Genomic DNA, 26,990 nt, shown 5'->3' on the forward strand with positions numbered 1-26,990 from the left:
GGGGGGGCAGCTGGTAGGGATTACCAGTCGGCTTGATAGTGCACACAATTACAAACAAACCGAGCGTTACCGGGTTGTACCCAGCCACTACTTGGCCAGTGATAACTGCTCGGCTTCAGAAAGTGGGGCAGGCGTGGGGTGGGATGGTGCGCGGTAGCAGGATAGCTGCACAAGTAAGTGGGCGGGGCGGGGCGGGGGCGGGCGCGGGCAGGCAGGCGTCAGGTGGACGTGGGAGGCTGGTGGGGAGGGGCGGCGACGGGCGGTTGGGGTGAGAGGAGTTGTGGTATACACAATGGGCATGTAAACCAAGTGGCGCTCAATTGTGACAAAAAAACAAACATTTTTGTTGCCCTCGCTGGCAGTGTACTTACAGGGCATAGCCGATGGAACAGCTAGGAGAGGGTGCCCTGGGCAACCTGGAAATCCAACACAGGTCTTCACATGTCGGGGGATAAAAAAAAAAGAAGTTTCGTATTTTCTGTCCCTTGTTCTTTCCCTTTCTCTCTCTTTTTTTCCTTCTTCCCTGGATGTTCAAACACTGGGCAGCTAATTGCTATTTTGAGAGCCAGATCTTGTTTTTCTGTACTTTTTTTTCCTTCTTAATTAAGCCTGTTGACAGGGTTTCTTGAGTTTAAATATTGTATGTTGCTGCTCTCAAATAAATAGATTACTCAGTCAAGGCATAATATAACAGCATGGTCTTTAATGCAAAATAAAACCCAATGTCATCTAATGTCAATCGTAGTGCAATCATTTTAACGAACTTATAAATACTATGGCTACCGTCTTGATGTTTGTCTGTTTGCTATGTTAACCACACATCAAGTAGCTGTATGCAGCTAACATTAATGTTTACGCTAGTTACATCAACGTTAGTAGTTATGTAGTTTCAGTGACATTACCAGTGACGTTACAGTGACTTACAGCTAACAGTGACGTTACTGGGACATATAGGGTAAGATGGCCCACTTTGTGTTCCCTCCTTAGGTGTGCAGTGGCCGCCAGTTCCTACTCCGTGATGGCAGTGGTCTTTGTCATGTTGCGTTGTAGATGAAGTGGGTCCATGGGAAGAAAAACGTAAAAAAAAAAAAAAAAAGGCAATGGCAATGTTAGGTCAAATAATGTAAAGTCTCCAGATGTTTTTTTCACAGTTTTTATTTTCAAACATGTGTGTTTGTCTTGTCATCAGGCAGGAATGGGGATTGGCAAGTAATTTTCATTGCAATTCTCGTTAACTGAACACTGTCCGTCCACCTCTCTCTGGGTGCCCCCCTCTTGCCTGACAGACTGGTTTTGTCACGATAGAAGGATTATGGATATAGGCTCTTGCTGTTATCTCTCTCTCTGTTTCTCTCCTTCTCTCTTTGTCTCTCTCTCTCTGTTTGTCTCTCTGTCTTTGTCTCTCTTTGTCTCTGTCTCACCCTTGCTCTCTCTATCGCTGTCACTCTCTTTTACACATGCACATGTCTCCTGTCCCACCGCAGTGTCAGTTTGAGGTGAGCGTAAACAAGCTAATGTTTAGATTTCACGGAAGTGGAAACGGATCCAACTGAGGCAGCCTCGTCACTCAGCGCTGTGTGTGTGTGTGTGTGTAAGTAAGTGAGAGCATGTGCATGAGGGTGAGATGCAGCAAGTGTGTGTGTGTGTGTGTGTGTGTGTGAGAGACTCTCTCAGCACCCGGCCAGCAGCTGTGTCTGATAACTGTAATGATGCTGCCGTTTGGGAGGAACGAAGGTAAGGCACGAACGTGCACGCGCTCTTAACATTAGTAGTAGCAACACGCGAACCAAGGCGATAGCCGCCATGACGACCGCATGCCATATTAAAACACCGGCCGGAGAAAAAGAAAATCTCTCGAGGTCTAAAGGTATTTTTTTTCCTTCATTCTGACATGACTGCGAGGAGGAGGAGGAGGAGGAGGACAAGGGCAGCCGGAGAAACACAATGAGGGTTGCGTGTCAGGAGCAATCTGAATGGCACAGGGCTTAACGAGAGCGCGGTAGGCACTCCAAGGTGGGCCGGCACCTGCGCTCTAGGTGGGGGTTTGGGGAGGGCTTGGCCTCCCTGTCCCTCCGCTGTGCCCATCCCCCCAGCTTTTTTTTGGATTTGTTTGCATGTCTCTGCAGGGTTTTCTATTCCAGCATTACATTTAAGTCATTTAGCTGAATCTTACCCAGGGCATAATTATTGATTGCATACATTTAAAACCTTGTTAAAGGGGATGGATGCCGAGAAAGATAATTTAGCCAGAACACAGAGGTTAACACCCCTACTCTTACAAACCTGGCATGGGATCTTTAGTGACAATGTCTCATTCCTTTCCCTGGGACACCTGGATGAGATCCTTCGACAGGAGTGTGCCTCCTGCTGGCCGTTCAACGCCACCTCCAGCGTCTGGCCTCCCGTTCAGGGACCCAAAAGTACCCACCCCGTTCAGCTTCGGCAGGGAGCTGTTCCATTGTCCACGCAGCAGTCGGTTTTATGAATAGTTAGATTTCATTCCTTGGCAGGGACAGTGGCTGAGTTAGAGGGTGACGTGCGAACTATGGCACTTGTACTAAATACTTTTTTTTGGGGGGGGGGGGGGGTTATCATGAGGGGAGAGCCACAGGCTGAGGGCCAAGTGCGTGATGGGGAGGGAGGGGTTGTAACTATGCACAGCTGTGAAGACACATTGAACCCCCCCACAGTTGTATCCAGTACATCCTGGGTGAAGACACATTGAACCCCCCCCCACACACACACACACACACACACACACACACAGTTGTATCCAGTACTTCCTGGGTGAAGACACATTGAACCCCCCCACAGTTGTATCCAGTACTTCCTGGGTGAAGACACATTGAACCCCCCCACAGTTGTATCCAGTACTTCCTGGGTGAAGACACATTGAACCCCCCCACAGTTGTATCCAGTACTTCCTGAGTGAAGACACATTGAACCCCCCCCCCCCTCCTCCCCCACTATTGTGTCCAGTATTTCCTGGGTGAAGACACATTAAACCCCCCCCCCACACACACACACACAGTTGTGTCCAGTACTTCCTGGTCCTCCCCGTTTGTTGTCGCTGGACATCCGCTTGCTAAATGAAATTTGGAGGTTCTTGCTGTCGTCTTCCGTCCACTCCAAACCCCTGAAGAATGTTGTAAAAAGGGGGGACAGAGGGGGAGAGAGCAATGAAAGCAGTTTCTGTGTTCACCAACAAAGATGAGGAGTTAAACCAGGAAGACAGACTGCAAAGACAAGATTAATTTCTAGCATTTTCAGAGAAGAGGCTGGTCGCCACCGGTTACAAGCCAGTCGGCGCAGAGCCACCTCGTCAAACCCGGCCATCTATGGTCTCGGACGGATTATAGAAACCAGACATTGCAAGTTTACACGGAACGCAAGCCCCGTAGAATTAAACTGTGAACTGTAGACAGCTCACAGGAAACGCCTCTCTGTAAAACAAACATACATGTATTTTATGGCAGCTGTTTTACTGCTATTTTATTCCAGGCTCCAATGACCTGACATTTCAACATGGCTCAGGCTAATTTCCTCTGCTTTTCCTCACCTTTCTTTTTTTTTTTTGCCCTCTTCCACTTAACCCACATATCCTTTTATTTGTGTGTTTAACGTTTCTTTTGGCTATTTTTGTGTCCTGCCCAAATATAATGAGACACTTCTTGTCAGCAGCCATTTTGTATAAGGCCTGTGAGGTACTCAGGGGTTTGTTTTGGGTAAGGCCTGTGAGGTACTCGGGTTTGTTTTGGGTAAGGCCTGTGAGGTACTCAGGGGTTTGTTTTGGGTAAGGCCTGTGAGGTACTCAGGGGTTTGTTTTGGGTAAGGCCTGTGAGGTACTCAGGGGTTTGTTTTGGGTAAGGCCTGTGAGGTACTCAGGGGTTTGTTTTGGGTAAGGCCTGTGAGGTACTCAGGGGTTTGTTTTGGGTAAGGCCTGTGAGGTACTCAGGGGTTTGTTTTGGGTAAGGCCTGTGAGGTACTCAGGGGTTTGTTTTGGGTAAGGCCTGTGAGGTACTCAGGGGTTTGTTTTGGGTAAGGCCTGTAAGGTACTCAGGGGTTTGTTTTGGGTAAGGCCAGTTAAGGTACTCAGGGGTTTGTTTTGGGTAAGGCCAGTTAAGGTACTCAGGGGTTTGTTTTGGGTAAGGCCTTCGAGGTACTCAGGGGTTTGTTTTGGGTTAGGCCTGTAAGGTACTCAGGGGTTTGTTTTGGGTTAGGCCTGTAAGGTACTCAGGGGTTTGTTTTGGGTAAGGCCTGTAAGGTACTCAGGGGTTTGTTTTAGGTAAGGCTTGTAAGGTACTTGGGGGTTTGTTTTGAGCCTGCCTGTTTAACTGCACCTCAGCAGCTGTGCATTTGCTCGATCCCAATAAAAGTGGGTTTCAGCTGCTACCGTCCTGCTAGGCCACCCCCTCACCTGACCTGTTACGACGAGCCTCATCTGTCACATACACACCTCCTTAAAGAAGGGTCTCTGTTCCCAAACACAAGACAGACCAATAAAGCAAACACGCCATGGGTGAACTCACAAGCCTTTCCCAAAACAAACTGAATTTATAGAACACCTGGTATTGACATACATTTTCTGGTTCTGTTGTCCTGTAAGAGCTCACGGCTAATGGACCAGGCACTCTTATAACGTCCATCGGGCATGATCACACCCTGGAGCCTGGCTCCTCTCTAGGTTTCTTTCTAGTTTCCTACCTTTCTTGGAAGTTTATTCTAGCCCCGGTAACTTCAACATCTCAAAACCGCCACATTAGGGTTTTAGGCCGGTTATCTGTGTAAGGGCTTTGGCAACAAATGCAAACGCAAGATGATATTCATAGAATAAATGTGATTGATTGATTGGTTGCAGGGTGGCCTTCGTGTCTCCTCCTTGAATTCAGTGAGTGAGTCAGACGGAGCCTCTGTGGATTGCAGACTGACAGGTTTAGGAAACCACACAGAGCAGAGGGAACAGACTTCGCTAATGTCCCCACGGGCAACCCAGTTAGTTAGCTTGGGTAAATGTCCCTCTCGGAGAGAGGAGAAGGAAAAAAACAATCGGGCATAAACAGAAACAGGATGTGGCATGAAAAGAGGTCCTGTAATGTGGTTTAGATGTCTCATGTTGGAGGACCCACCATAGTGTTCTTCAACAGGATTGGCCGGTGTCTGGAATGACACGTTGTTCTGTTGACCTGTCCAAACACCATCGATTAACGATGTTTTAGTCTATTTATACATGTAATTTTTTTAGGCGAGTGTGCAGAGGACAAGTTTGGCGTGAACAATGCAGTATATGCAATGTAGTTTCGGCTAACAAGTTCTTACAAAAACCTCAAACTGCGTGTATGGAGTCGGTATATTATGTAAATCAAAACAATTATCACAAAAAACATATTTGAAACGAATGAGCCTAATTAAACTATAGGCCTACACGTGATCTTTTATTTCTAGCCCTTTAGGATGATTTTGGTCAGTTTATGTGTTCCCTTGTAGCCCAATGTGCATTCAAATACTCCGATATTGGCTATCTGGCTTATCAAATGTTGTTATTTCAGCATTGTCACTTTGGGGAAGCACACTCTTTCTTCTGTTAGGCGACTTTCAGATTTTCTCTTTAGGCTTGGCCAAACAGTCTTGTTGAATTCATCCCTGTCCGTTATCCCCAGTGTTTTCTCAATGGGAGTCGCACATTGCTAGTCTGAAGAGATGACGTGTCACTAGTCAGATAAAAACAACACAGACTCAGGGATCAGTTTCCTATATCATAGGAACGTTTTTGTAGTATTTACCCAGTAACTTTTAATCCAACTAATTTGCATTAGAAATCATGTAACCACACCACTCATGAACACACACTCCCAGACCTAAGAAGAACCTTGACGTGATAGCCGTGTGTGGTAGCTGTGTTTTATGAACGAAGACAGTGGAAAGACATAGCCGAAAGCAGGTTTGATTAAATATGTCCAAGTATGTCTTAAGAAATGTTCCAAGGATTGGATTCCCAGCATTTCTGAGCAGTTACAGCGAGGTTTTGGCCTTCAGAGGAGGGATGTCGCTGGAGCATTATCACTTATCAAGGAGTATCGCAATGAGGTGGTTACTCTTTATCAGCAGTGAAGCGTGTCTGGCAGCGAATGGGTGAAGCTTTCTATGTCCCTGTTTGGATTTGAGGGACTGATGTATAGCGGAGTATGCTCAACTTGTTCTTGTTTGTTCTCGCTTTTGGTAGTGATCAATGTTAACGGAATTCGCTAGCAACAACATTGAGTCACCCACAGCAGATCTTAAAAATGTAAATTACCTAAATGCTTTTCTGCAGTCCTTTGAGGTGTGCGCCAACATACGTTGCTCATGATATGTGTTGAATACAACCACCAATCCTTTCTCTGTTAGAATCTCAGCCTAGTCGAGAGCTTAATAGTTTGTAAAAAATCTGATACAGCTGTGCTAGCTCTGGAATATACAGTATCTAATACATGGCATAGATTAGGAGAGGCTTGAGAATCACTGCTTTTAACCACTATCAATACCTCTACCCATACTATGCATTTCCCCAATCCTATTCCTTCTAAATTGCTGCTAGTTTACTTATGTATATTATTGCCATACTTGCCATATCTATAATATTCAATACTAGTACCCATTTGCTGCAAGTTCAGTGTACTCTTTTAAAATTTCTGCCAGATTTACAGTGTTGTGTATATTATCATCTTATTTTCTTCTACATATTTTTGCTCTATATATGTTTTATTAATTTCTACTACGTTGGGTGCCGTGTCACAAGAACATCGTGTTATTCTGTGCATTTGACAAACAAACTTAAACTGGTAATGGAGCAAAACATTTGAATGTATTTGGGATACTGTGATGGAGCTTTAATGTAGACGTCAGCACGTTGGGAGATTTGTTTAAATAGGAACAATTCAGACTAATGAGATGTACAATATGTTCATTTTTTCAATTATTTTAGTTTTAATCTGGACAACAGGCTCTCTAAATTGGACAAGGCTATCCGAGTGTGAACACGATCAAAGTGATAGTTAGCCTAAATATTGATTGTTTAATAGAATATAATTACCTCGATACTGAGGTCCAGACGCCATGTTTTGCTCAGTGTGTATACGCGTGGAATGAGCGGTGATGTGTAAAGTCATTGTCTTGTCTTTCGAAGAGCGGCTGTTGCTGATGACGCTTTTTTTTTCCTGATTTTGTTTATACATGGAGCAGGACCAGATTCAGCGCTCATTCCTCTCCGTACACAGGGAGTGAGTAGCCGCGGGGTGAATGTGTCATTAAAGTGCACTACATAACCTCGGAAAGTTAGCGTGCAACAATTGAGATTTTTAGCCGTTTACGACATCAGAAAAAGTTTGACATAAAATGTTTCTCGGGCGCAAATCTGTTGATGATCTACATACAACTGTTGTAGTCTAAATAGGCTCTGGGTAGACTGATAATAGCTCAAAAAATTCAAGTAGATGCCAACAAAATTAAGAAAGGCACATTTCCTTAATGGGGACCTTGTTCACCGATAATGGCTAACGTGTTTCGGTTGTGATTTTTTTTAATAAACTTTTGCGGCGTCAGCAGGAGGTTCTAGTGTTGATTTTTTGTGCCCTCAGCTCCAGCTGTACCTTCCTCACTTAACCCCCCCCCCCCATCCCTCCCCCGTCTTTCTTCCGTCAAGCCAAGACTTCAGGTGTAACAATGGCGTTATGAAAGAGCCCGTCAACGCTTGCCCGACAAGCCAAGTATTTGTCTTTTGGGGTCCTGCCTCCCCCCGGATCTCTGAAAACAGGAAGTGTATCTTGTTAAGTGATTGATGGGCCCGCTTCTCTCGCTGAGTAGGGGTGGGGGGGAATACCTTTCTTTGCCTCCAGGGCAGTGAAATGAGTTCAGCAGTCTGAAAGCCCAGAGTGGGCCTGTGTGTGTGAGCCTGGATCCTGTGTTTTGCAGCTTTTTGGACACGAGTGAATGTGTATATGTGTGCTTTTTCTTTACAGCAGAGAAAGTGTGCAACTTTAGCTTTTTGAAAACAACTCTATAATAAGTTGCGATCAGCGACTGGGATTGAGAAAGGTAAATTGTAATAGTTTGCTAAGCAACCCTCGCCGTTGTTTTCTGCTTGTTCTCGACACTTTGACTCACAGGAAGCGTAGTTGAGGGCATCCATCTTAAGACAGGAGGGACAACCACACAATTCATTAGTAGTAGGACATGCTTCTCCATGAGGTAGCCAGCGGCAAAGTCAGTGCTACAATTAAGAAGTATCTTTTAATATTGTTGTGTTTTAGGTGTATGTGTGTGTGCGTGCGTGCGTCTTTGTGTATCTCTGTCGGTCTCTGGTATCAAGCACATTCTCCCAGAGAGAGCAACTCAGGAAGTGTCCCTGGCAGGTCCGCAGTGGAGCAAAAAATGCACTCCAGCGACAAACAGCCACAGCCCCGCCTCCTCTCGGGATGAGCGATGACAAAGAGGAGACAGACTCCCATATTTTTTTTTTTTTTTCTTCTTCCATTTGATCTAGAAGCACAATGGAAAGTTACGGGGTCTCGCTGCCAGCATGGGCTGTTATTGTTTTCCCCTGGCAGGGGCACTGGGGCGTGTTCACCTAACCCGTCCTGGTGCCATGTTCACCATCCTCCTTGTGCTGTTGCCACGTAACTGGGCAGCTCTGAGTGGAAGGATCCGGACGGCCAAAAAAAACAACAACATTTCCTCCGGTGATGGGTTGTTCGTTTGTTAGCAGGCTGTTTTGGTGACTGCTGCGATTTCCCTTCCAGTCGTGTATGGTCCTCACGGGAAAGTGCGGACAGATTTAAAATGCGTACATACCAGAAGGAAGTCTGACGGCTTGAGAGCCCCTCATATATCCAGAGGGTTTCAGCGGGGGACATGATGAGGATGTAAACAAATGGTTGAAAGATGGCTGCCTCTCAGTAGAGGCTCAGACACGACTTCAAACTCTGCCGGCCTGTCTATATGTCTGTCCACCTTGGCGTGTGTTTATGTCTGTCTCCCTGTGTGTGTCTGTCTATATGTCTGTCTCCCGGTGTGTGTCTGTCTATATGTCTGTCTCCCTGTGTGTGTCTGTCTATATCCCTGTGTGTGTCTGTCTATATGTCTTGTCTCCCTGTGTGTGTCTGTCTATATCCCTGTGTGTGTCTGTCTATATGTCTTGTCTCCCTGTGTGTGTCTGTCTATATGTCTTGTCTCCCTGTGTGTGTCTGTCTATATGTCTTGTCTCCCTGTGTGTGTCTGTCTATATCCCTGTGTGTGTCTGTCTATATGTCTTGTCTCCCTGTGTGTGTCTGTCTATATCCCTGTGTGTGTCTGTCTATATGTCTTGTCTCCCTGTGTGTGTCTGTCTATATCCCTGTGTGTGTCTGTCTATATGTCTTGTCTCCCTGTGTGTGTCTGTCTATATGTCTTGTCTCCCTGTGTGTGTCTGTCTATATGTCTTGTCTCCCTGTGTGTGTCTGTCTATATGTCTTGTCTCCCTGTGTGTGTCTGTCTATATGTCTGTCTCCCTGTGTGTGTCTGTCTATATGTCTGTCTCCCTGTGTGTGTCTGTCTATATCCCTGTGTGTGTCTGTCTATATGTCTGTCTCCCGGTGTGTGTCTGTCTATATGTCTGTCTCCCTGTGTGTCTGTCTATATGTCTGTCTCCCTGTGTGTGTCTGTCTATATGTCTGTCTCCCTGTGTGTGTCTGTCTATATCCCTGTGTGTGTCTGTCTATATATCTGTCTCCCTGTGTGTCTGTCTATATGTCTGTCTCCCTGTGTGTCTGTCTATATGTCTGTCTCCCGGTGTGTGTCTGTCTATATGTCTATATCCCTGTGTGTGTCTGTCTATATGTCTGTCTCCCTGTGTGTCTGTCTATATGTCTGTCTCCCTGTGTGTGTCTGTCTATATGTCTGTCTCCCTGTGTGTGTCTGTCTATATTTCTGGTTCCTGGTGTGCGCTGATGTTTTTTTTAGCCATGTTTACATCCTGTCCAAAACCAAATACCATCCTAACCAACTTGTAGAGCCGACACAAAATCATGTTAGAACCAATATTCAGTTGTGATTCAGTCTGTTTCTATGGTAAACAATAGTTCAAATGTGCATTCTTTTCTCCGGTGTTGTTTTGCGTTACCGTAGAAACCAGGGTACGTTGTGGATTTGAATGTGGTCCCAGCACAGCACATGGCATCCATTTGAAGTAATAATCTTCATGCTTGATATGAACTGAGGTAAATTGTGCAAATCACGCCTTGCTTCAGGGCAAGTTCACCTCACCTGCAATCAGAGCATGGAATTCTTCTAGTCTCAGGTCCCCCCCGAAAACAGAGGGAGGGAGGCGGTAAAGGCAGCAACAGAAATGCAAATACCGAATGAACGATTGATTGAGTCATTGATGAAGATTCTGTGATTCCAAGGTTTGTCCCACAATGTCGACAATCGCTCCGGTACCACTAACCCCCCCCCCCCCCCCCCCCCCCCCCCCCCTCTCTCCAGGCCTTAATGCGCCCTGGTCGGCTGGACAGGATTGTGTACGTGCCTCTCCCAGACGGCCCGACCCGACGGGAGATCTTCACGCTGCAGCTCCGCAGCATGCCAGTGGACCAGGAAGTGTGCCTGGATGACCTGGTGACCCGAACGGAAAAGTACTCGGGAGCAGAGGTTAGAAAAACAACAGTGATCATTGTCGTGGATAGACAGCGGGTGCACTATAGTACTGGCGATGTGGTGGAACAGGCAGGATTTAACGCACGTCGGGGACTGAGTCTAAACGTCAGCTTCTGGGTTGTCTAGGGATGTCGTGGCTCTCCTGTTGAGAGCGGTGCTTGGTATTCACAGAAACATGAGTTACACTTCAGGACATCACACACTGACTGTCACTGAGATGTGACCTTGAATGTAACAATATTGGCACTTGTACAAACTCTTTTTATTTTTAAGGACACGGTAAGTCTATGAAACATATTTTCCACGAATGGCTGTGACTTGATTTTTGTGGGACAACAAGGTGAAACCACACAATTGAGGAATTTAATCGAATCAATTACTTCAAGTGAGATTGATCGAAGGCCCGCTACAGGAACTGTGGCTGGCCGATGTGGCAAAACCCCGGACTGCGACATAAGGCCAACGCAAACCCATCCCTGAGTGGGGTTCTCTAGGAGGAGACACGGAAAGTCAAGTTCAATATGGAAAATAAAATATTGAGGTGAAGGACTCTCTCCTCTTTGTTATTGTTCCCTGGTCTCAAGCCGACCTTTTAACGATTACAGGAAATGGGGGAGACGCGGCCAGCGTTTGCAAGGAGACGTTATTTGCCTTCCACGGTGTCTGTGTTCTGTCCGTACTGTCAAGATCCTCGTGATCTTACGGCCGGCGGACTTGCAGCGAGTGCACAAACACCCTATTGTGACAGACTTGTCTCTTGGCGTTGGGCTGGGTTGTGAATCACGCTGTGTTGACAGAGGAACAGCCAAGTGACGCTGGAGCCCTGACAAGCTCCGTACATTTTGAGATTTGTTCATGCCTTCGGTGGATAATTGACGACACTTAACCGCCTTCAGTGCCTAGAAAATGAACTCCAGCCGTTGAAAATGTTAGTCAACCAACACATGGTTTCAAGGCTACATGGATATTATGAAGAGTATTTGACCCTTCAGCCTCTGGCTTTTCCCCATTCTCTTGAAGATCTGATAAGAGGTGCAGGGGAATCGTCTTCTACACAACGTTGGGGTATTTGATGTGATCTGTTGGGTCTTATATCGCCAAAATATTTGTTAGATACGCCCACGTATCTTGCCTCCGTAGCTCCCCCGGCCAAAAGCAGCTTAGAGCAGGCCCTGGAAAAGTGTTGGAAACTGATCCTTCAATATCAGGTGTTGTGTTTGGGATGAAGCTTTCACCTCTCAGTGGAAAGTTGGCAATCTCTGTTGCCGTTCACTGTCGGTAACCAGACAAAAAACCGCACTGAAATATGTGCTGTTCCTCACAACACGCTCAGCGTTAAAGTCATTAGTCTGGGGAGCAGTTACACACTTTGTTGTTGGCAGTGCTTTTGCAGTACTTGTGTATGTACGGGGATATCGGAAGCCATTTTCATCATTCTTAAGTCTCTAAGTTACCAAGATAAATAGACCCCCTTGAAACAGTAATAGATACACCATAGGATTTAATAATTGGTTGAAACCGCCAGTAAAACGGTCTAGTGTCAACAAGCTGCGATGCATAGGGGGAATGTTGCCCTGAAACGCACGTAGTCTATACTAAACTATGGTATCGCTCTTTCCTCGGGGCGTGTGAAATGTGACTACTCTTGGCATGGCCCGGTCATTAATGTCAGCCGGAGTGCTACGCGTCCTTCTGAAATGCTGCTGAGTGCGCGGGTATTTGTCTTGGCGCGGCAGGGTTTCTGCAGTGGTGTGCCACTGTGGACGAGCCTCCGCCGTGTATCAGGCCCACACTTCGAGGGAGCGAGCTCGATGAGGGGCCCTCGTAAATCGCCATGGCGATTTATTGAAATTGGAGGCTAGTCTGTTGAGTCAGATTTCTCTGCCTCTCTCTCTCTGCCAACTTCCTGGAACTCTTAAGAAAATGAGCGTCAAGTTAGCCGCACATTAGCTATTGGGCTTTGTTGGGGAGAGAAAGTGATTGTGATTCACACTTTAGAATTTAAATGTAAGTTTTAGTCCTAGTTTTTATTAGGTTCAAATTGAATGAACAGGTTCCGGGTCAGAGGTCACCCCCGTGTCACTTACAGCAGTCGGTCAGTCGGTCTCCCTGAGCCTTGGTCCTGGTTGGACTGTTGGGAATTGTGGACTTGTTCGGGACGTCACACTTGTGGTCATGTCAGCTCCGGGTTAGAAGCCCCGTTAAAATCACCTCTTCCACCCAGCAGGTTCCTGCACCAAGCTATTTACCAGTCCGCCTCGCCTCCTCCCAAACCCGTCCATCAGCACCCCCCCCCCCCCATGCCTCCCTCCAACGCCTTCAGCTGTCCAACCAAGTAACATTCGATACTGTAATAGCTTTAGTTGCCATAAACAGGGGTTGCCGCTAGGTCAAAAGGAAGGGGGGCATGTTTCTTTCACTTTTTATTTTTCATGATCAAGTCTTGACAGGAAACACCCCAGGATTTATGTTCCCTTGTCCCATGTTCCGAGGCAGAGCGGCTGGTTCCTCCAGCCCGATGGAAAACCGATGGCCCGTTATCTTTGATAAAACAGGCCTCTTTACCAGCAGTCAATGTTGCTTTCCCCTGTCAGACAGTAGCGGGTTGCACATGGCGTCACGGAGAAGTGCAAAGGGCCCATTCTCCGATGCTGTGTGGGAACCTGGGTCACTTATGAATGAGAAATGGTGCGTTGTGGGGACATTCACATCTAAGCAATTTTCCCGGCACTCGGATCCAGAGAGGCTCACAGTAGTGAGTGTTTGGGACATCGTTTCGTGCTGCTGTGCAGACATTGCGGTTGATCGAGTGGATCTACATTTCCATGTATGGGTGTTGTAGTTCAAGTACAGGTGTAGATCAAATAATGCAGCCTGCGAAAATGAATACACGGCTCTGAAATTAAAGACATCCACATGTAGATGAGAGGTATTCAAAATAACATTCAGATAACGTTGTGGTGTGACAGATGGCTTTCCTCTTTAACACCTGTTAAGAATTGTTCGCCACCCTCAACGTATAAGCTCATATTGTTTTTTGCTAATGCTTTTTTCATCACCAAGGACAGAGTTAAAATGCATCAACAAGACCTTGCTTGGAATAGACTGTGCAAAAAATATGTCCATATAATATTCCCAATTTACTACCGACTACTAAATATACATAAAGACCTTGCTGTAGTTTGGGTCCAAGTTTACACATGGCGCAAATTGAATTTTTCCTGGGAAATATGAACCAGTCAAGTGTGCCCATTGTAGTGTTTCTCTTGGCTTGGTATAGAGGCAGAATGGAGAGCTGAGGGAGGGCTGTGGGAGATCTGGAAGGATAGAGAGTAAAGTTTACCCCTCCAGCCTTAAGAATCCAGTAAAAAAAAAGGTCCTATGGCCTTTTGGCTGGGAGAAGCGAACTAGCAAGAGAAGGGGGGGGGGGGGGGGGTGTTTAGTTCACGTACACCTTGCCTTTTCAGGCAAGCCGAAGTTCATTTAGTGGAGTATACGGCCCTTATAGTGATTGGTAAACTCCTTGTAGAGGGGGACCTATTGACGTCATTCTTCAATGAAGCATTTCTAGTCATCCAACGAGAGATTACTCATTATATTTAAAATATTTAAACATCGTAGTTAAATCAAAACATTTGTGAAAAGACATCTGCAAAAACTTCAGAAGAATTACCCGGAAAGATTTTTATAATAATTTGACTGTTACATTTACTCAAAGTGCATCCATCTCCAGGCTGCTAGAACCACACAACCCACTAATATCCCACAAATATCCCTTTCGCGCATTGTTGTTTTGGCAAACATTGTACTGTACTACAGTGGCTAACAAACCATTAGTTCAACTAGTCCTTATTCTACTAGTGGCTAATAAAGCACTAGTTTTAGTGGCAGATAAAGCACTGGTTTTACTAGTCAATATTTTGCTCGTGGCTGACAAGGCACTGGCTTAACGATTCAATATTCTACTAGTGATTAATGAAGCACTGGCTTAACTACAAAATATTATATTTGTTCCTTATTAAGCTTTGTCTTAACTCGTCAATATTGTACTAGTGGCTAACGAAGCACTGGCTTAGCTAGTAAATTATTTACTTGCGGCTAACTAGCGGCACTGGCATAATATCTAGTAAGATAGTGAGGGCATGAATGAAACATGTTATTACACAGTTTTGTAACTGTTTTTGGTTAGTTATGCCTTTAGGGAACACCAAAAGGCCTTTGCAAGCGCAAAAACCTTTAGCGTTAAGTTTATAACGAAACATGTATCACCACTTCTATCTCATTATTATTTGAAAGATTTATTTTTCGGGTAATATACGAGGTACAGACGTTTCCGTCACCTTGACGGATTTGGCTGGGAGGAAATGAGTCAGGCTGCGGGCCCCTTTAGACCTCTGTTATGGGCAGGTGGGCCTGTTTTTAGGGGCCTGGGGCTCACAGGGGTCTGCAGTGCTATGCTGCACCAAGGAACCCCTTGGTTAAACAAGCTGCCAACAGGAAGGCCAATCTCTCGTTTAACACCTCACAAACGACGAAGATTGTGCGGGAGATCACAATGATTTACTGAACCAGTCAGTTCCTACATAGATGCCCCTCTTCCACGCCAATAAAGTCATTGATTACCACATCGTTCTGACGGTGACACGGATTCCAGCAACACTGGTAATGGATGTGTGTCCACTGAAACGGACGCTGGACACAGATCCAGGTCCAGAATTGAGTTGGTGTTGTAAGAAGGTCCTGCTCATACACACAGACCCATAGAGAGTGTTTTCCGGGTCCCTCCAGTGTGGGCATGTTCAGTAAATATGCCATCTCTTGCTTCCTAGAGCCGGGGAGAATGTGCCGCTTTCATTCGCCTGATTAACGGGCGAGGACAAATATGCCCTTAAAAGCAAGGCCCTGTTTTCCCCCATAACACGCCACGTCCGCGTGTTCCCAGGGCCCCGACACAGGTGCTGTCCCACACGGGTCTTTCCAAAACAGCCACGAGGCGGGGGGGGAGGGATGGAGTGAGAAGCCCCTGAGAGACTTTCCTAATCTCGACCGATTGGTCCGCATCATCGGTTAGCTATGATAACAGTTGTATCTGTTCTGGATAAGACCGGTTGCTATGGTGGTGCTTGGGATCCGCTACACAACAGCCAAGTCAGGCCAGCTTTTAACCCTCTTCTAGGGGCCGATAGAGAGAAACTATTACTGCGTTGTCCTGGCAACTTTGGCGCTCGGCGATGAGAGCAGCACGCTTCCCTTTTTTTTTCTTTTTTTTTTTTACGTGTATCGTATGAAATCTGAATTCCTTGACTCAGTCACTTCATGCCAAGAGGTCCTGTCCCTTTGTCTGCTTCTTATGGTGTGAGCCGGGTTTCCATTCACGCCTCCTTTTCTCCATGTGATTTCATAACGCGCACACACACACACACACACACCATAACCAGCGACCCCCCTCTTCTTGCCTTGTAATCTTAAATAGGTTTCACATGAGGCTGTGGTCAGGCCTTATTTCTCTTGGCTGCCTGCTATTACTGAAGACTCTTCCTCTTGGCCTTGTTGGAGGATGAAACGTTTTATTTCTGGTCGGGGCTCGGGCTCCATGCCGTTTGATTTATACATCATTTAATTTCCTCTCTGAAAATCGGATGCAGTGAGAACTGCCTTTTTCTTGAAAGGGGGAGTCAATGTTTTTGGTGTTGGCCTGAAAACGCCGGCGAGTGCCAAGATCATCACTGGCACTAGATGTCAGCCTGATTAGACATCGCACCATGGCAACGTGGGATGTGTGTGTGTGTGTGTGTGAGTGTGTGTGTGTGTGTGTGTGTGTGTGTGTGTGTGTGTGTGTGTGTGTGTGTGTGTGTGTGTGTGTGTGTGTGTGTGTGTGTGTGTCTGAACGTGTGTGTGTGCCTGTGTCAGTACGTGTGTGTGTGTGTGTGTGCTGGGGCGGGTGCTGGACTAATGCAGACTGACAGGAGGTGTAAATTTAGCCGTGTGCGTGCGTGTGCGTGTGTGTGTGGCGGGGGACTGGATGTTGTTCTGCAGTAGAAGCAGGCAGCCTCCGAACCAGCCCCTCATCAAGGCAAAGCTCTGTTGAAGAAGGAAGCAACGGCGCATTGGACGGATTCCACACCCGGGCCTGCCCATATGTGCCGCCAGTTAGCTGCCGCAGTTGCTAACTTGTGCGTTTGTTTGGTTTTTTTTTCCCCACAACCGACTTGTGTGTTTTAGTTTTTTCCCCACAACTGACATTGAATATCTGCGACGCCACAACAGGATCACGGACAGAACGTGATGCCACTGTACACGTGGATCTGTCTGAGTGTTAGTCAGGTGTTGCTGTATTACACGGCCTGGATTGGGATGGGCAGCGCACACACACACACACACACACACGCACCCAGTGATGAGCAGAGAGAAGAAGCAGTTGTAGCAGCATGACCAGTGGCTGCTGAAGTGTCCGGGGCTCGTGTTGGGTTCCTTTAATGACCCGGAGCGGGGGGGGGGGGGCTTTGGATCTTCAGGAGGGTGCCTGTGTGTTTGCCAATGCTGATGTCACACCATTGAAACGGTTCCTCGGAACAGCACTGAACACCTGTCTGCATAACGGGCCAGAAAGGCAGAGGTTAGGCATTTATGTGAACCAGGTTAAAGACCTAGCTTGGCCATTTAAGGCTGTCTCTATGTACCAGGTTAGAAAGACCAAACTTGGCCATTTAAGGCTGTCTCTATGTACCAGGTTAGAAAGACCAAGCTTGGCCATTTAAGCCTCAGATCCAAATTGCTTTGCCTGCCTTTTCTAATAAAATGACCAACAAAGAACAGAACTAAATTGACTACCAACCTGTGGCAACATATCATTATGGTCTCCCAGAGGGCTTTTTCCTCTCTGAAATATGATGACAGACGGTAAATGGCCTACACGGTCATTTCTTTGGATTGGTTTTTCTGGGGGGGTTTTCGTTCGCAAGCAGGGTTTTGGTAGCGATGAAAAAAAAAAACAGCCGATCGAGTGGAAACAAGGTTGCGGTGAGGGTTCAATCAGGCAAATGTGTGTCTATCACTTTTCCAGGGTCCTGTCTAAATCCCCGTGGTCCCGGCCACACTAATGACGTTCTGTTTCACCACTCTGACCGGCAGCGAGGCCCGGCAGCCCCGTTCACCGGGGGAAGAGCTTCATGGTTGGTACTCAAATGTAACTGCCACAAGCTTGTATGCAAATGTGTTGGGCACTCGCAATATCTGTGTGCGGAAACAATGGTTAACATGTTAGTGACTATTCTCACGGAGACGTACAGAAAATGTTTGTTCGCCTTGTGGCCCTAATAAGGACGAGTGATTTAAAGAACATAATTACTTCTTATCGGGTGTTCTTTACAGTTGGTTGTTTTCATAGGACTGTTCCTAAATCTGTACTCTAACCTCTGCAAAGTAAAAATCTTCCTTGGTCTGCCTCTACTGTGTGACGGCTGTTGTGGCATCGCCTGCCAGCCAGGTCCTCAAACTGCTCACCCACATCTCCAGTTAATGGCTACTGCAATGCATCAATTTAGTCTCTCCATATATTTAAGTGATTGCTGACATAATTTATGAAGGGAATGAAAAATAAAGTCTCCACTGCAATAAAAACTGTGATCCATAATTTAGCCTGGCATGCCACAGACGCCTCCATTTCATTTCTGTCCATTGGCAGTTTTTTCACCTCCCTCACTCTCCCCCTCTCCTCACTCCCCCCCCCCCCCCCCCCTCTCTCTCTCGAGCAGGGGGCCCAACTTTAAGGGGTTGTGTTTTGGCTCAGGGGCTGGAATGCCTTCACGTTTACAAACAAACTGCCTTTTGCTCACCCTGTTTGCCTTTGTGGCTTTTCAAATGGCACATGGTAAACACGCAAGCATGAAAAGCACTGGCGCGTTCAACACTGTATAGAGACCCCCCCCCCCCCCCCCTACATGAAACAGATGAATACATCAGTGTGCACTGCAGTTGCCTCAGTATGTAGTTGTGAGCAGCTCTTTTGGTTGGTGGGACCCGGTGGTGGTTGGTTGGAAGGGGGGCAGTAAATTATGAAATGATTTGTTGTGGAGTCATGGCGTGGAGACATGAGCCCCTCGATGTGTCCCCGAGGCCGGAACAGAGTAAATAAAGACATTAAAGGCAATGACAGACATTATGTCTGTGTTTTTGCACATGTTACATGGAAATCATGTTATTGTTACAACCCCCCCCCCCCCACTGCCCTTAATTAGAGCCTGAGTTGCATACCTCCATTGTTTCATATCACCGCTGACAACAAACTCAATTATTTGAATGATGGGGAACCCCTCAAACATCCATTTCAACCCATTAGTCCTTGCCTCTGTTTATAGTGTCTGAGTTGTGTTGTTCGGCTGGCACAGAACAGCAAAATAGTTCACTTCCTGACATCTGCCTAGCACCTGTCTCGGGCCAAGCCTTACACAATCAACATGCCTCCTATAATGCATACTTGTCTCTCCAACTCCCTTTCCTGCTGCCTTGAGATCCTGAACCACCCCACCCCTGTCAAGTATGCCTCGCCGCTCCTCCTCAACGATACTTGGAAGTACTAATGCAACCATTCAGTTCATTTAGAATCTCTCAGGAGGTGACCACGACTGTCTCCGTGGGCAACTCAAGCATCGGCTTGTTATCTGGCTCCACTGTGAAGTTGGACTGGCGGAAACGGGAGCAGCACTCACAGGTCTTCAGTGAGTCGTCTTGAGAGGTTGGCCGCTGGCCAAAGTGGATACTAATGGGTTATTACCATACCAGACTAAATATGTGACCCTGGTGGATGCTGGTACCACAACTGATTTGTCAAAACAAGCCGGAAACACTGACAGTACTCCCTCTTACACACACACAGGCCAAGTGGTTATGCAGCTACGGAGCTATTTTGGTACTGATTCTCTTTAACTACAATGAAGAGGGAAAAATGTTGGCGGCTTCAACCGAACCCCCCTCCTTTTCTAAATCTAAGATCAGTTTTGTGGTTTTCCTCATAATGGTTAAGATTAGGATTTGAGATCCGATATTTGTACCTTTTGCCAACTTTTACACGGCAATGTAAATAGTCTGTTGGCATCTTCTGTCTCACAGATGAGCTGAAGGGAAACAAGCATTTTCTTTTTCTTCAACCTGGCCATTGCAATAAGGTGTTTGTTCTTCCCATGAACACCTTTTTAGGCCTCTTAGTTCTTACGCTCCTTATTTGTTGGGTACACATTTGTGCTTTTCCCTTCTTGAAATGGGAGGGGAATATACAAAGGAAATTTGTAAGGTCAACTGCAATCTGTAATCTGCAGCTCTTGCGGGTGTAATTATACTCTGACTGTTTCAGATTTGCTGTTCTGGGCCTGTATTCTCAAAGCAAAGCAGTAGCGTTAATCTAGAATCAAGTCCAGCCAAGACGGTTGTACATTTAATTTATTTGAAATATGATTTTTTTTTTAAAGCAGAACTGGTCTTTCATCTCCAAGCCTGATAGGATTTAATTTTCCAAATGGTAGGTGGGAATCTACAGTCCTGAAAAGCGGGGGTGGATGCAGGTGTTTGTACCAACCCAGCACTAACTTCCCTCCAGTGAGATTTTCCTATATACTGTAGGTCTGATCTTCACAGAGAAATTGATGCCTTTGTGACTTGTGGGTTCCTCTTGCGTGGAGGGAGGTTGGGATGTCAATAGACCCTTCTCTCCCCCAACATGCACACCCAGACCTTGTTCAGTCATTTCTGTGTGAATTATGCAACGGTGACGCGACCGCAATTTGGAGAATATTCTGCACATGCCAGGGGAGTGAGTCATTTTGTCAATGTCCAGTAATGGCTGATAAACGCCAGAAGCCCGTTTACCAGCCACGCCGTCGCCTCCTCCAGAACTAGTGATCTGTTCTGTGACACGAAGACGACAGCGACTTATTAAAACCACCCCGCTCGTAACTTCAACTGAATCAACCTGTATTTTTCCGGTGACTGATAGCGCTGTGTGTATAGATTTGCTGGATATGTACGGTGAGGTTGCTCTACAGAACTGCCTGAACACTGAGCAATGCAAGGAATGTCACCGCTGTGACGGCTAAGCAAGGAGGTGCAGAATTGGTCAATTGTACGTTGTTTGCAATTAACCAGAATGAAATGGCCCTCACAAATCAAATGGTGTCATTTAATTCTGCGTTCAACCCTGCAACAACCGTAGGTAGGCTATTGTGCGCTGTTACAGAGATTCGTACGCTGTTTATGTAATGTGTAAATTCAACCTAAAATATATATATATATATGTATGTGTGTGTGTGTGTGTGTGTGTGTGTGTGTGTGTGTGTGTGTGTGTGTGTGTGTGTGTGTGTTATTCCAGTTGTTTGTGATTTGTTCTACATACTTTCGTAGAGCTTCATAATTGGTCTTCTGGCTTGCCACGGCCCAGTAGCCTAGTGGCTGTGCAAGCTCACGTGATGTTAAGTGGTTAAGATTTGGCCGTCTGACAGCCCTATCTCTATCTGTTTCCTGTTGTAGATAACGGCAGTATGCAGAGAGGCTGCCCTGTTGGCCCTGCAAGAGGACATCAAAGCACAGTTCATCATGGGAAGACACTTTGAAAGCGCCCTGAACGCCGTGAAGCCTCGAGTGCCTGACTCTCTCATCCAGTCATATGTCAACTATCAACAGCAACGCGGCCTGCGCTTCTTCTGACATAGCGGTGGAAATAAAAATCCAAAGCAAACGTTGCCCAGGACTATACGAAACTCAAAATGTTTCTGAGGGACTGCATATTGTTTCTATAAATGCAGTTATTCACTGGAGCCTCGAGGGTATCCAAATGGACCTTACGTTACTCAGCGGGGGGAACAGTGTAGGCGAGAATAGCCCATGTGATTTAATCAATGAATAGGCTACTGTGTAATGTGCTCAGTAAAAAATCGTAGTCGCCCTAAATAACCATTCAAATATGCAAACGTCCGCATTGAAATTGAATATTAGGCTATAATGTAATAAATTGTTAGCGAAAAAAGGTTTGGTTTAGATTTTTTATTTTGTCCTCATAATACAAATATATTACTATATTAGGCATGATCAAAACAAAGATCTTTACGTCTACGAAGGAAAGTTTTTTTTTAAACGAAACGAATGTTTGCATGGAGTAAATGTTTTTATTTATGTGCGTTTTCAGATTGGTTTGCATTTGGCTAAGTTATATGCTACTTCCATCTCGAGGAAAACCAGCACAAATCTTATATTAAGTCTGTTTTAAGGGAAAATCTGTTAATTGCTGAATGTCCGAGCCCTCTGCGTGTCTGACCACTATGAAGAGATTCCAACTGGTCGACTGGGATCTAACCGCAATTTGCTTTATCATTACATTTAAAGCTTCCAAAATAGCCTACTTGAAAAGAAAGAAAAAGCCTATCCAGCCCAAGCATCAGAGACGCTTTCAGATGCATTTATTAGTCCGTTAAATGTGGATGCTTCGCGGAATTTGCTGACCCGAGATGGTATTGAGGTCATTCATCTATTGATTTTCCATTTGAATAGGATAAATTGACTTTGTATTGAACTTCCTTTTCTCATGGATCCGGATGTAGCGCATCCGCGACACCAATCAAACCAGACAGTCAAGAACAGAGAAGAGGCGGCGGGTGGGGGGAATCTTTCCCCTCGCTCGCGGGGTGACTTTTTCTTAAGGTGGTTCAGTAGGGACATAAAACGACCGAGGTCCTAATTTTCCATAGAATGTTGTTATGGTACTCGATTTTAGATTAAAGACGTAGTCCAACAGTACGTAAGATTTAGCCTGAGTTATATTACTGTATTTCTACGCAATTGCGATGTCTACCCTACCTCCGAAATGGAATGATAAGGATCCCGGGGAATTCATTATCTAAAAACAACATTACCAAAAGCGATAACTGTTACCAGTTTGCCACTGTTCTATGGTTGGCCCGTGACCATAAGAACGGAAACGAGGTCCTATGCTATTAAACCGTTCCACCTTAAGTGTGGCACACATCTCTATTGCCCGGCCTTCCACATCTGCCCAATGAATTAAGAGCGGATGCGATGTATCCTTTTTCAGTGGAGTGAATGGCCAATGGGAGTTGGCTTGTCGAGCAAACACTGAGCCCTACATTCTCATTCATTCAGTGCTAGACAGTCTTGCAGTGTTGATGAGAGCACGTCCTCGACTGGTGCTTGCTTTTGAACATTCCGCACAACAACAAAAACGAATATTACTATTTCGCCTAGCAGAAGTAAAATACGGAAAACTGTCGGATATATAGTTATTTGTTATTTTTATTATAATGTGAATTAATGTGCGTTTGAGAATCATAAATACGTTTTTCCCCCCTGCAAACTCCGCTCCAGGACTATACTGGCTTCTCCTGATCGGCCTCAAGTGCGCAACGTTTATTGGGTGCTTATTCTATCAAGAGTGGATTTAACATTTCTGGATGACTTTGGTGTGTAATGCACAAGATTCTGAGGAATAACGAAAGAAGATACACCATCCATATTTGGATTTAACACAATCGTCTCGAATGTTAAGAGCTAATTAAAATACGCTTGGACAATTTCCTTGGATGGAGTTTTGGCATATTGGTTGATGGATTCGACGTTATGGATGGTTGCAGATAGGTGCGTATCTACTTGTTTGAAATGTCTGGTTTGGTCACTCTTTGTTGCTAAAATATAGGCTGACTACAACGTATTTCACAGCGATGACCTACAAGTAGCCTAAGCGAGTGCATTGATAGTGTTCCGAACTCTGGAAATATTGATGCCAAATTAGGGGCATGGAATCAAATGCGGAGTATCGGCTTCTCGTTAGTTTGTGGAGATAGGTGGCGTTGGGAGCAAGCATCTGGCACTGGAATCTGCACAGTTGGCTTTACTCTATAATTCCACATGGTCGTGTCCTCTAGCCTAGCGTGTAGTCGGCGTAGGCTATCTTCAACAGAGCCCGTTCGACTTTCGAAAGGAATTAAAACGGCCATAGTTTGATTGTCAGACGAGAGAATCGCTCTCACGCGCAAACAAATACCCCTCCCCCACAGCAGCCTAGTGTTTTCATTCATAAGGTCGACAGCCCCCCCCATCCCCTTCTCATTTCGATTCATCTGTAGATTTGAAAGTCTCTGGTTAAGATCACATGGGAAGTCGCTTCGTCAATTAATCCCGACGACACAGATATGATCTTAAGTTTGATCATTAAAAACGGCGTGTATAATTAGTTTACCTTATGTAGTGGTCAGACCTATTACTCTGCGAGCTACTGTGTATTTTCATGAACCAAAGTAAATAAATGATAGAGACCTGTTTAGTAAGTTTCACCCTTAGAATTCTTAACCTCGTGTACAGTTTTTCAACTAGTTTGTGTTCTTGAGTCATGCTGATTGAATATCGTATGTTTCATTTATTTTTTTTTAAATAATACTGACCAGGCTTGGGATATTATCGACGTTGTGACCAAAATTTGTTTAGCGAATATTATTTGGCTTACGTGAATAAAGAGTTGTTTATTACATAAACCTGTGGTCGTATTTGCTTTAACGCGGCTGTCCAATGTGCTTCTCAAAAAGCACTATAACGTAAGTATTTGCTTGAAACTATAAACATAAAGTTGGCTGATTGTACTTTTTATTTGCGTGCCATTTTTAACCCTATTATAATCACATTTCCTTTAAACCGTCTTTCGTTTAGTAGGCTAATAGAATAATAAGTGAGGCAGCTCATTTTGTCCTCTTGGTTCCTTCCGTCACCGTGGCGCATTATAATGTTAACTAGTCATACATATGTAAATGAGGACTGTAAGTATTTGCGCTGAGGTTTGGATGTGCTTGTTGATGAAGATAGGCTACAAAAAGTGTCATTAGTCTACACTTTAAACGGCTTTCTCCCCATGCCATATACATGGGAATGATTTGTTAAAGATCACGGTGGCCCGCTGAAGAGTTTAAATTGATAAATAAAACAGCGGGCGACTCGAAATGGCAAATAATATTCGATAGCCCGTCCTTTGCGCTGTTTTGTAGTGGAGTTTGACAAGTTAAATCTGAAATGTACATAAGAGCAGTCTTCAAAACGTCCACCTGCATATATTTCCTATTTTCCGACCAACTCCTTGTGTCTATACTGATAGTCCTTCTTATGTTCATCCCTTACCTACCCCACCCTGGCAGGTTTTCCGATGCATGCCAAGTCCACGGTGAATGTCGGATGTGGTGATCACCCCAGATGGAGCTCCAAAGTCAACTTGGCCCTGGCGGTTCATTAGTGGTGATCCAGCAGCCTTCCCTGGAGGGCCGGCCGAGGTCGGATTACGAGCGGGAGCTCCAGCATGCCGCCATCCTCTCCCTGGACCAAATCAAGGCCATCCGCTCCAGCAACGAGTACACGGAGGGACCCTCGGTGGTCCGGAGGCCCCCTGTGCCCCGCATGGCGCCCAGGCCCGTCAAGCAGCAGGAGAGGACTCACGAGGTGATACTCGTCAACGTGAACAACAACTATGAGCCCCGGACTTTGGCGCCGGGCCACCACGGCGGGAAGGTGGCGGCGGCTGGAGGACCGCAGTACCGGGCCCCGGGCCTCAGCCGCTCCACCAGTACGGGCAGCGCGGCCAGCTCAGGGAGCAATAGCAGCGCCTCCTCCGAGCAGGGACTCCTGGCCCGCTCGCCTCCCTCCCGCCCGGGCACGGTGGCCCCCCGCCAGCCCCAACGTAGAGCGGAGCGGACTCAGCCCGTTCGGACTCAGCCCAAGGCCAAAGCGCTACTGACTCCTCAGCCGGGCTCGCACCCCCTGCCTCCGGAGGTGCCGCTCAAGCCTGCCGGGAAAGGGGAGGCGCCGCCCGGGCACCGATTCATCTGCGAACGCTGCGGGAAGTGCAAGTGTGGCGACTGCACGGCCCCGCGGACCCTGCCCTCGTGCCTGGCCTGCAACGGCCAGTGCCTGTGCTCGGCAGAGAGCGCCCTGGAGCACGGGACCTGCATGTGCCTGGCCAAGGGCATCTTCTACCACTGCTCCAACGACGACGAGGGGGACTCGTGTGCCGACCACCCCTGTTCCCTGTCCCGCTCCCACTGCTGCTCGCGCTTCCTCTGCATGGGATTAATGTCGGTGCTGTTCCCCTGCCTGCTGTGCTACCCGCCCGTCAGGGGGTGCCTGAAGGCGTGCCAGGGCTGCTACGACCGGGTCAACAGGCCCGGCTGCCGCTGCAAGAACTCCAACACTGTCTATTGCAAGCTGGAGAGCTGGTCCCCACAGGCCCTGGGGAAACCGTCCTGATCCAGTGTGCAGGTGGCGGTCAATCCCCTGAGCGGTTCTGACTATGATGCTGATAAGTCACTGACCTTGTTTATCGAACATTTTAGCGCCTTCCACCTGCTTCGCGTTCTCCAAGTAGGGAATCCTGCTAGGAGTTAAAGCACGGAATATGAAAACCACTTCTTTTTATGGTCTTTTTTTTTTTGCAACAGGACCGTGTTTTTACAGACCAGTGTTTTGTCTTAACTGTTTCTTTATCTCTTCAGCTACTCATTAACACTCATTTATATATAATTTTCTGTTAGCTAGGCAGAGTTTCCCTGGTGCTTTAAGCTTCAAGTGAGGGCAAGCTCTTACCAAATCTGTGAAGGACTATCTAGCTAGGCAATATGTAGCTGTTACCAGGTATTCATAGCAAACCACGTTTGTTTGATTTCGCAGTTGCTGCCATAATAAGAGCGTGGTCAAGTAGCTGGATTTCTGTGTTGCATTATGGAAAGCACACATCCTTATAGTGTTCTGTTAGATGTCCCCCCCCACCCCCATACTCATCATTCACATGCATTCTGGGGCATTCTTCCCTATTTTGTTCTCCTTTTTGTAAATCATATGCTCAAATCCATCAGAGGAATTCTGGCTATTTTTTAAAAGAGAATGTCTGTTAAAACATTTTTTGTTGTAAAAAAAAATATTTATTATGTGAAGCTCTATTTTATGATATTTATTGCAAAAGACAGTCTTAAATTTACTCATGTCTGAATATAACAAAATATCAATACTTACTGAAATTAAAGGGTGGCACAAAAGAAACTATGTTAACTTTAATGCAGAAAATATATTAATTAATGAAAAAAATGTTATGCCTTGTGTTTTGTTTATTGTCATTGTATTGACTGATGTTTTTTGTTTTGACTGAGACATTGAGGCATTTCTCAAGCGGCAAACCGGTTTAGATTTGGTCCTTGCATAACAGATGGTGTATTCCATAGTTCTGCGCCTGAAACAGGATTTAGTTTGTGGCTATGTTTTTGTTTGTGCATATCTTTTAATATTTTCATCACAGC

The 26,990-nt window shown here is 46.1% G+C and overlaps 2 protein-coding genes across 3 annotated transcripts in view; both read left to right on the forward strand.

Moving 5' to 3' along the window:
• spata5 (spermatogenesis associated 5) overlaps positions 1-21,684 on the forward strand; it is a 92,600-nt gene extending 70,916 nt beyond the window's left edge. The window contains exons 18-19 of one of the 2 annotated variants that reach the window (XM_020045953.3): positions 10,495-10,659; positions 21,184-21,680. In XM_020045953.3, coding sequence (XP_019901512.2) covers positions 10,495-10,659; positions 21,184-21,360 — 342 coding nt within the window. In that variant the 3' untranslated portion in view covers positions 21,361-21,680. Of the gene's footprint in view, positions 1-10,494; positions 10,660-21,183 lie in introns of both variants that reach the window. The other variant, XM_020045954.2, reaches the window with a different exon arrangement.
• Positions 21,685-22,736: 1,052 nt separating this feature from the next.
• Positions 22,737-26,769, forward strand: spry1 (sprouty homolog 1, antagonist of FGF signaling (Drosophila)). Its single transcript, XM_010900636.4, has 2 exons — positions 22,737-23,301; positions 24,846-26,769. The coding sequence occupies exon 2, from the start codon at positions 24,901-24,903 to the stop codon at positions 25,945-25,947; it is 1,047 nt and encodes a 348-aa protein (XP_010898938.1). The 5' UTR covers positions 22,737-23,301; positions 24,846-24,900; the 3' UTR covers positions 25,948-26,769.
• Positions 26,770-26,990: the final 221 nt, after the last annotated feature.

The sequence above is a fragment of the Esox lucius genome, chromosome 4 (genome assembly GCF_011004845.1).
Source record: "Esox lucius isolate fEsoLuc1 chromosome 4, fEsoLuc1.pri, whole genome shotgun sequence".
Classification (NCBI taxonomy): Eukaryota; Metazoa; Chordata; class Actinopteri; order Esociformes; family Esocidae; genus Esox; species Esox lucius.

What these genes read in the sequence shown, in the direction of transcription:
- spry1 (XM_010900636.4), top strand. Translation starts at nt 24,901, where the DNA reads ATGGAGCTCCAAAGTCAACTTGGCCCTGGCGGTTCATTAGTGGTGATC.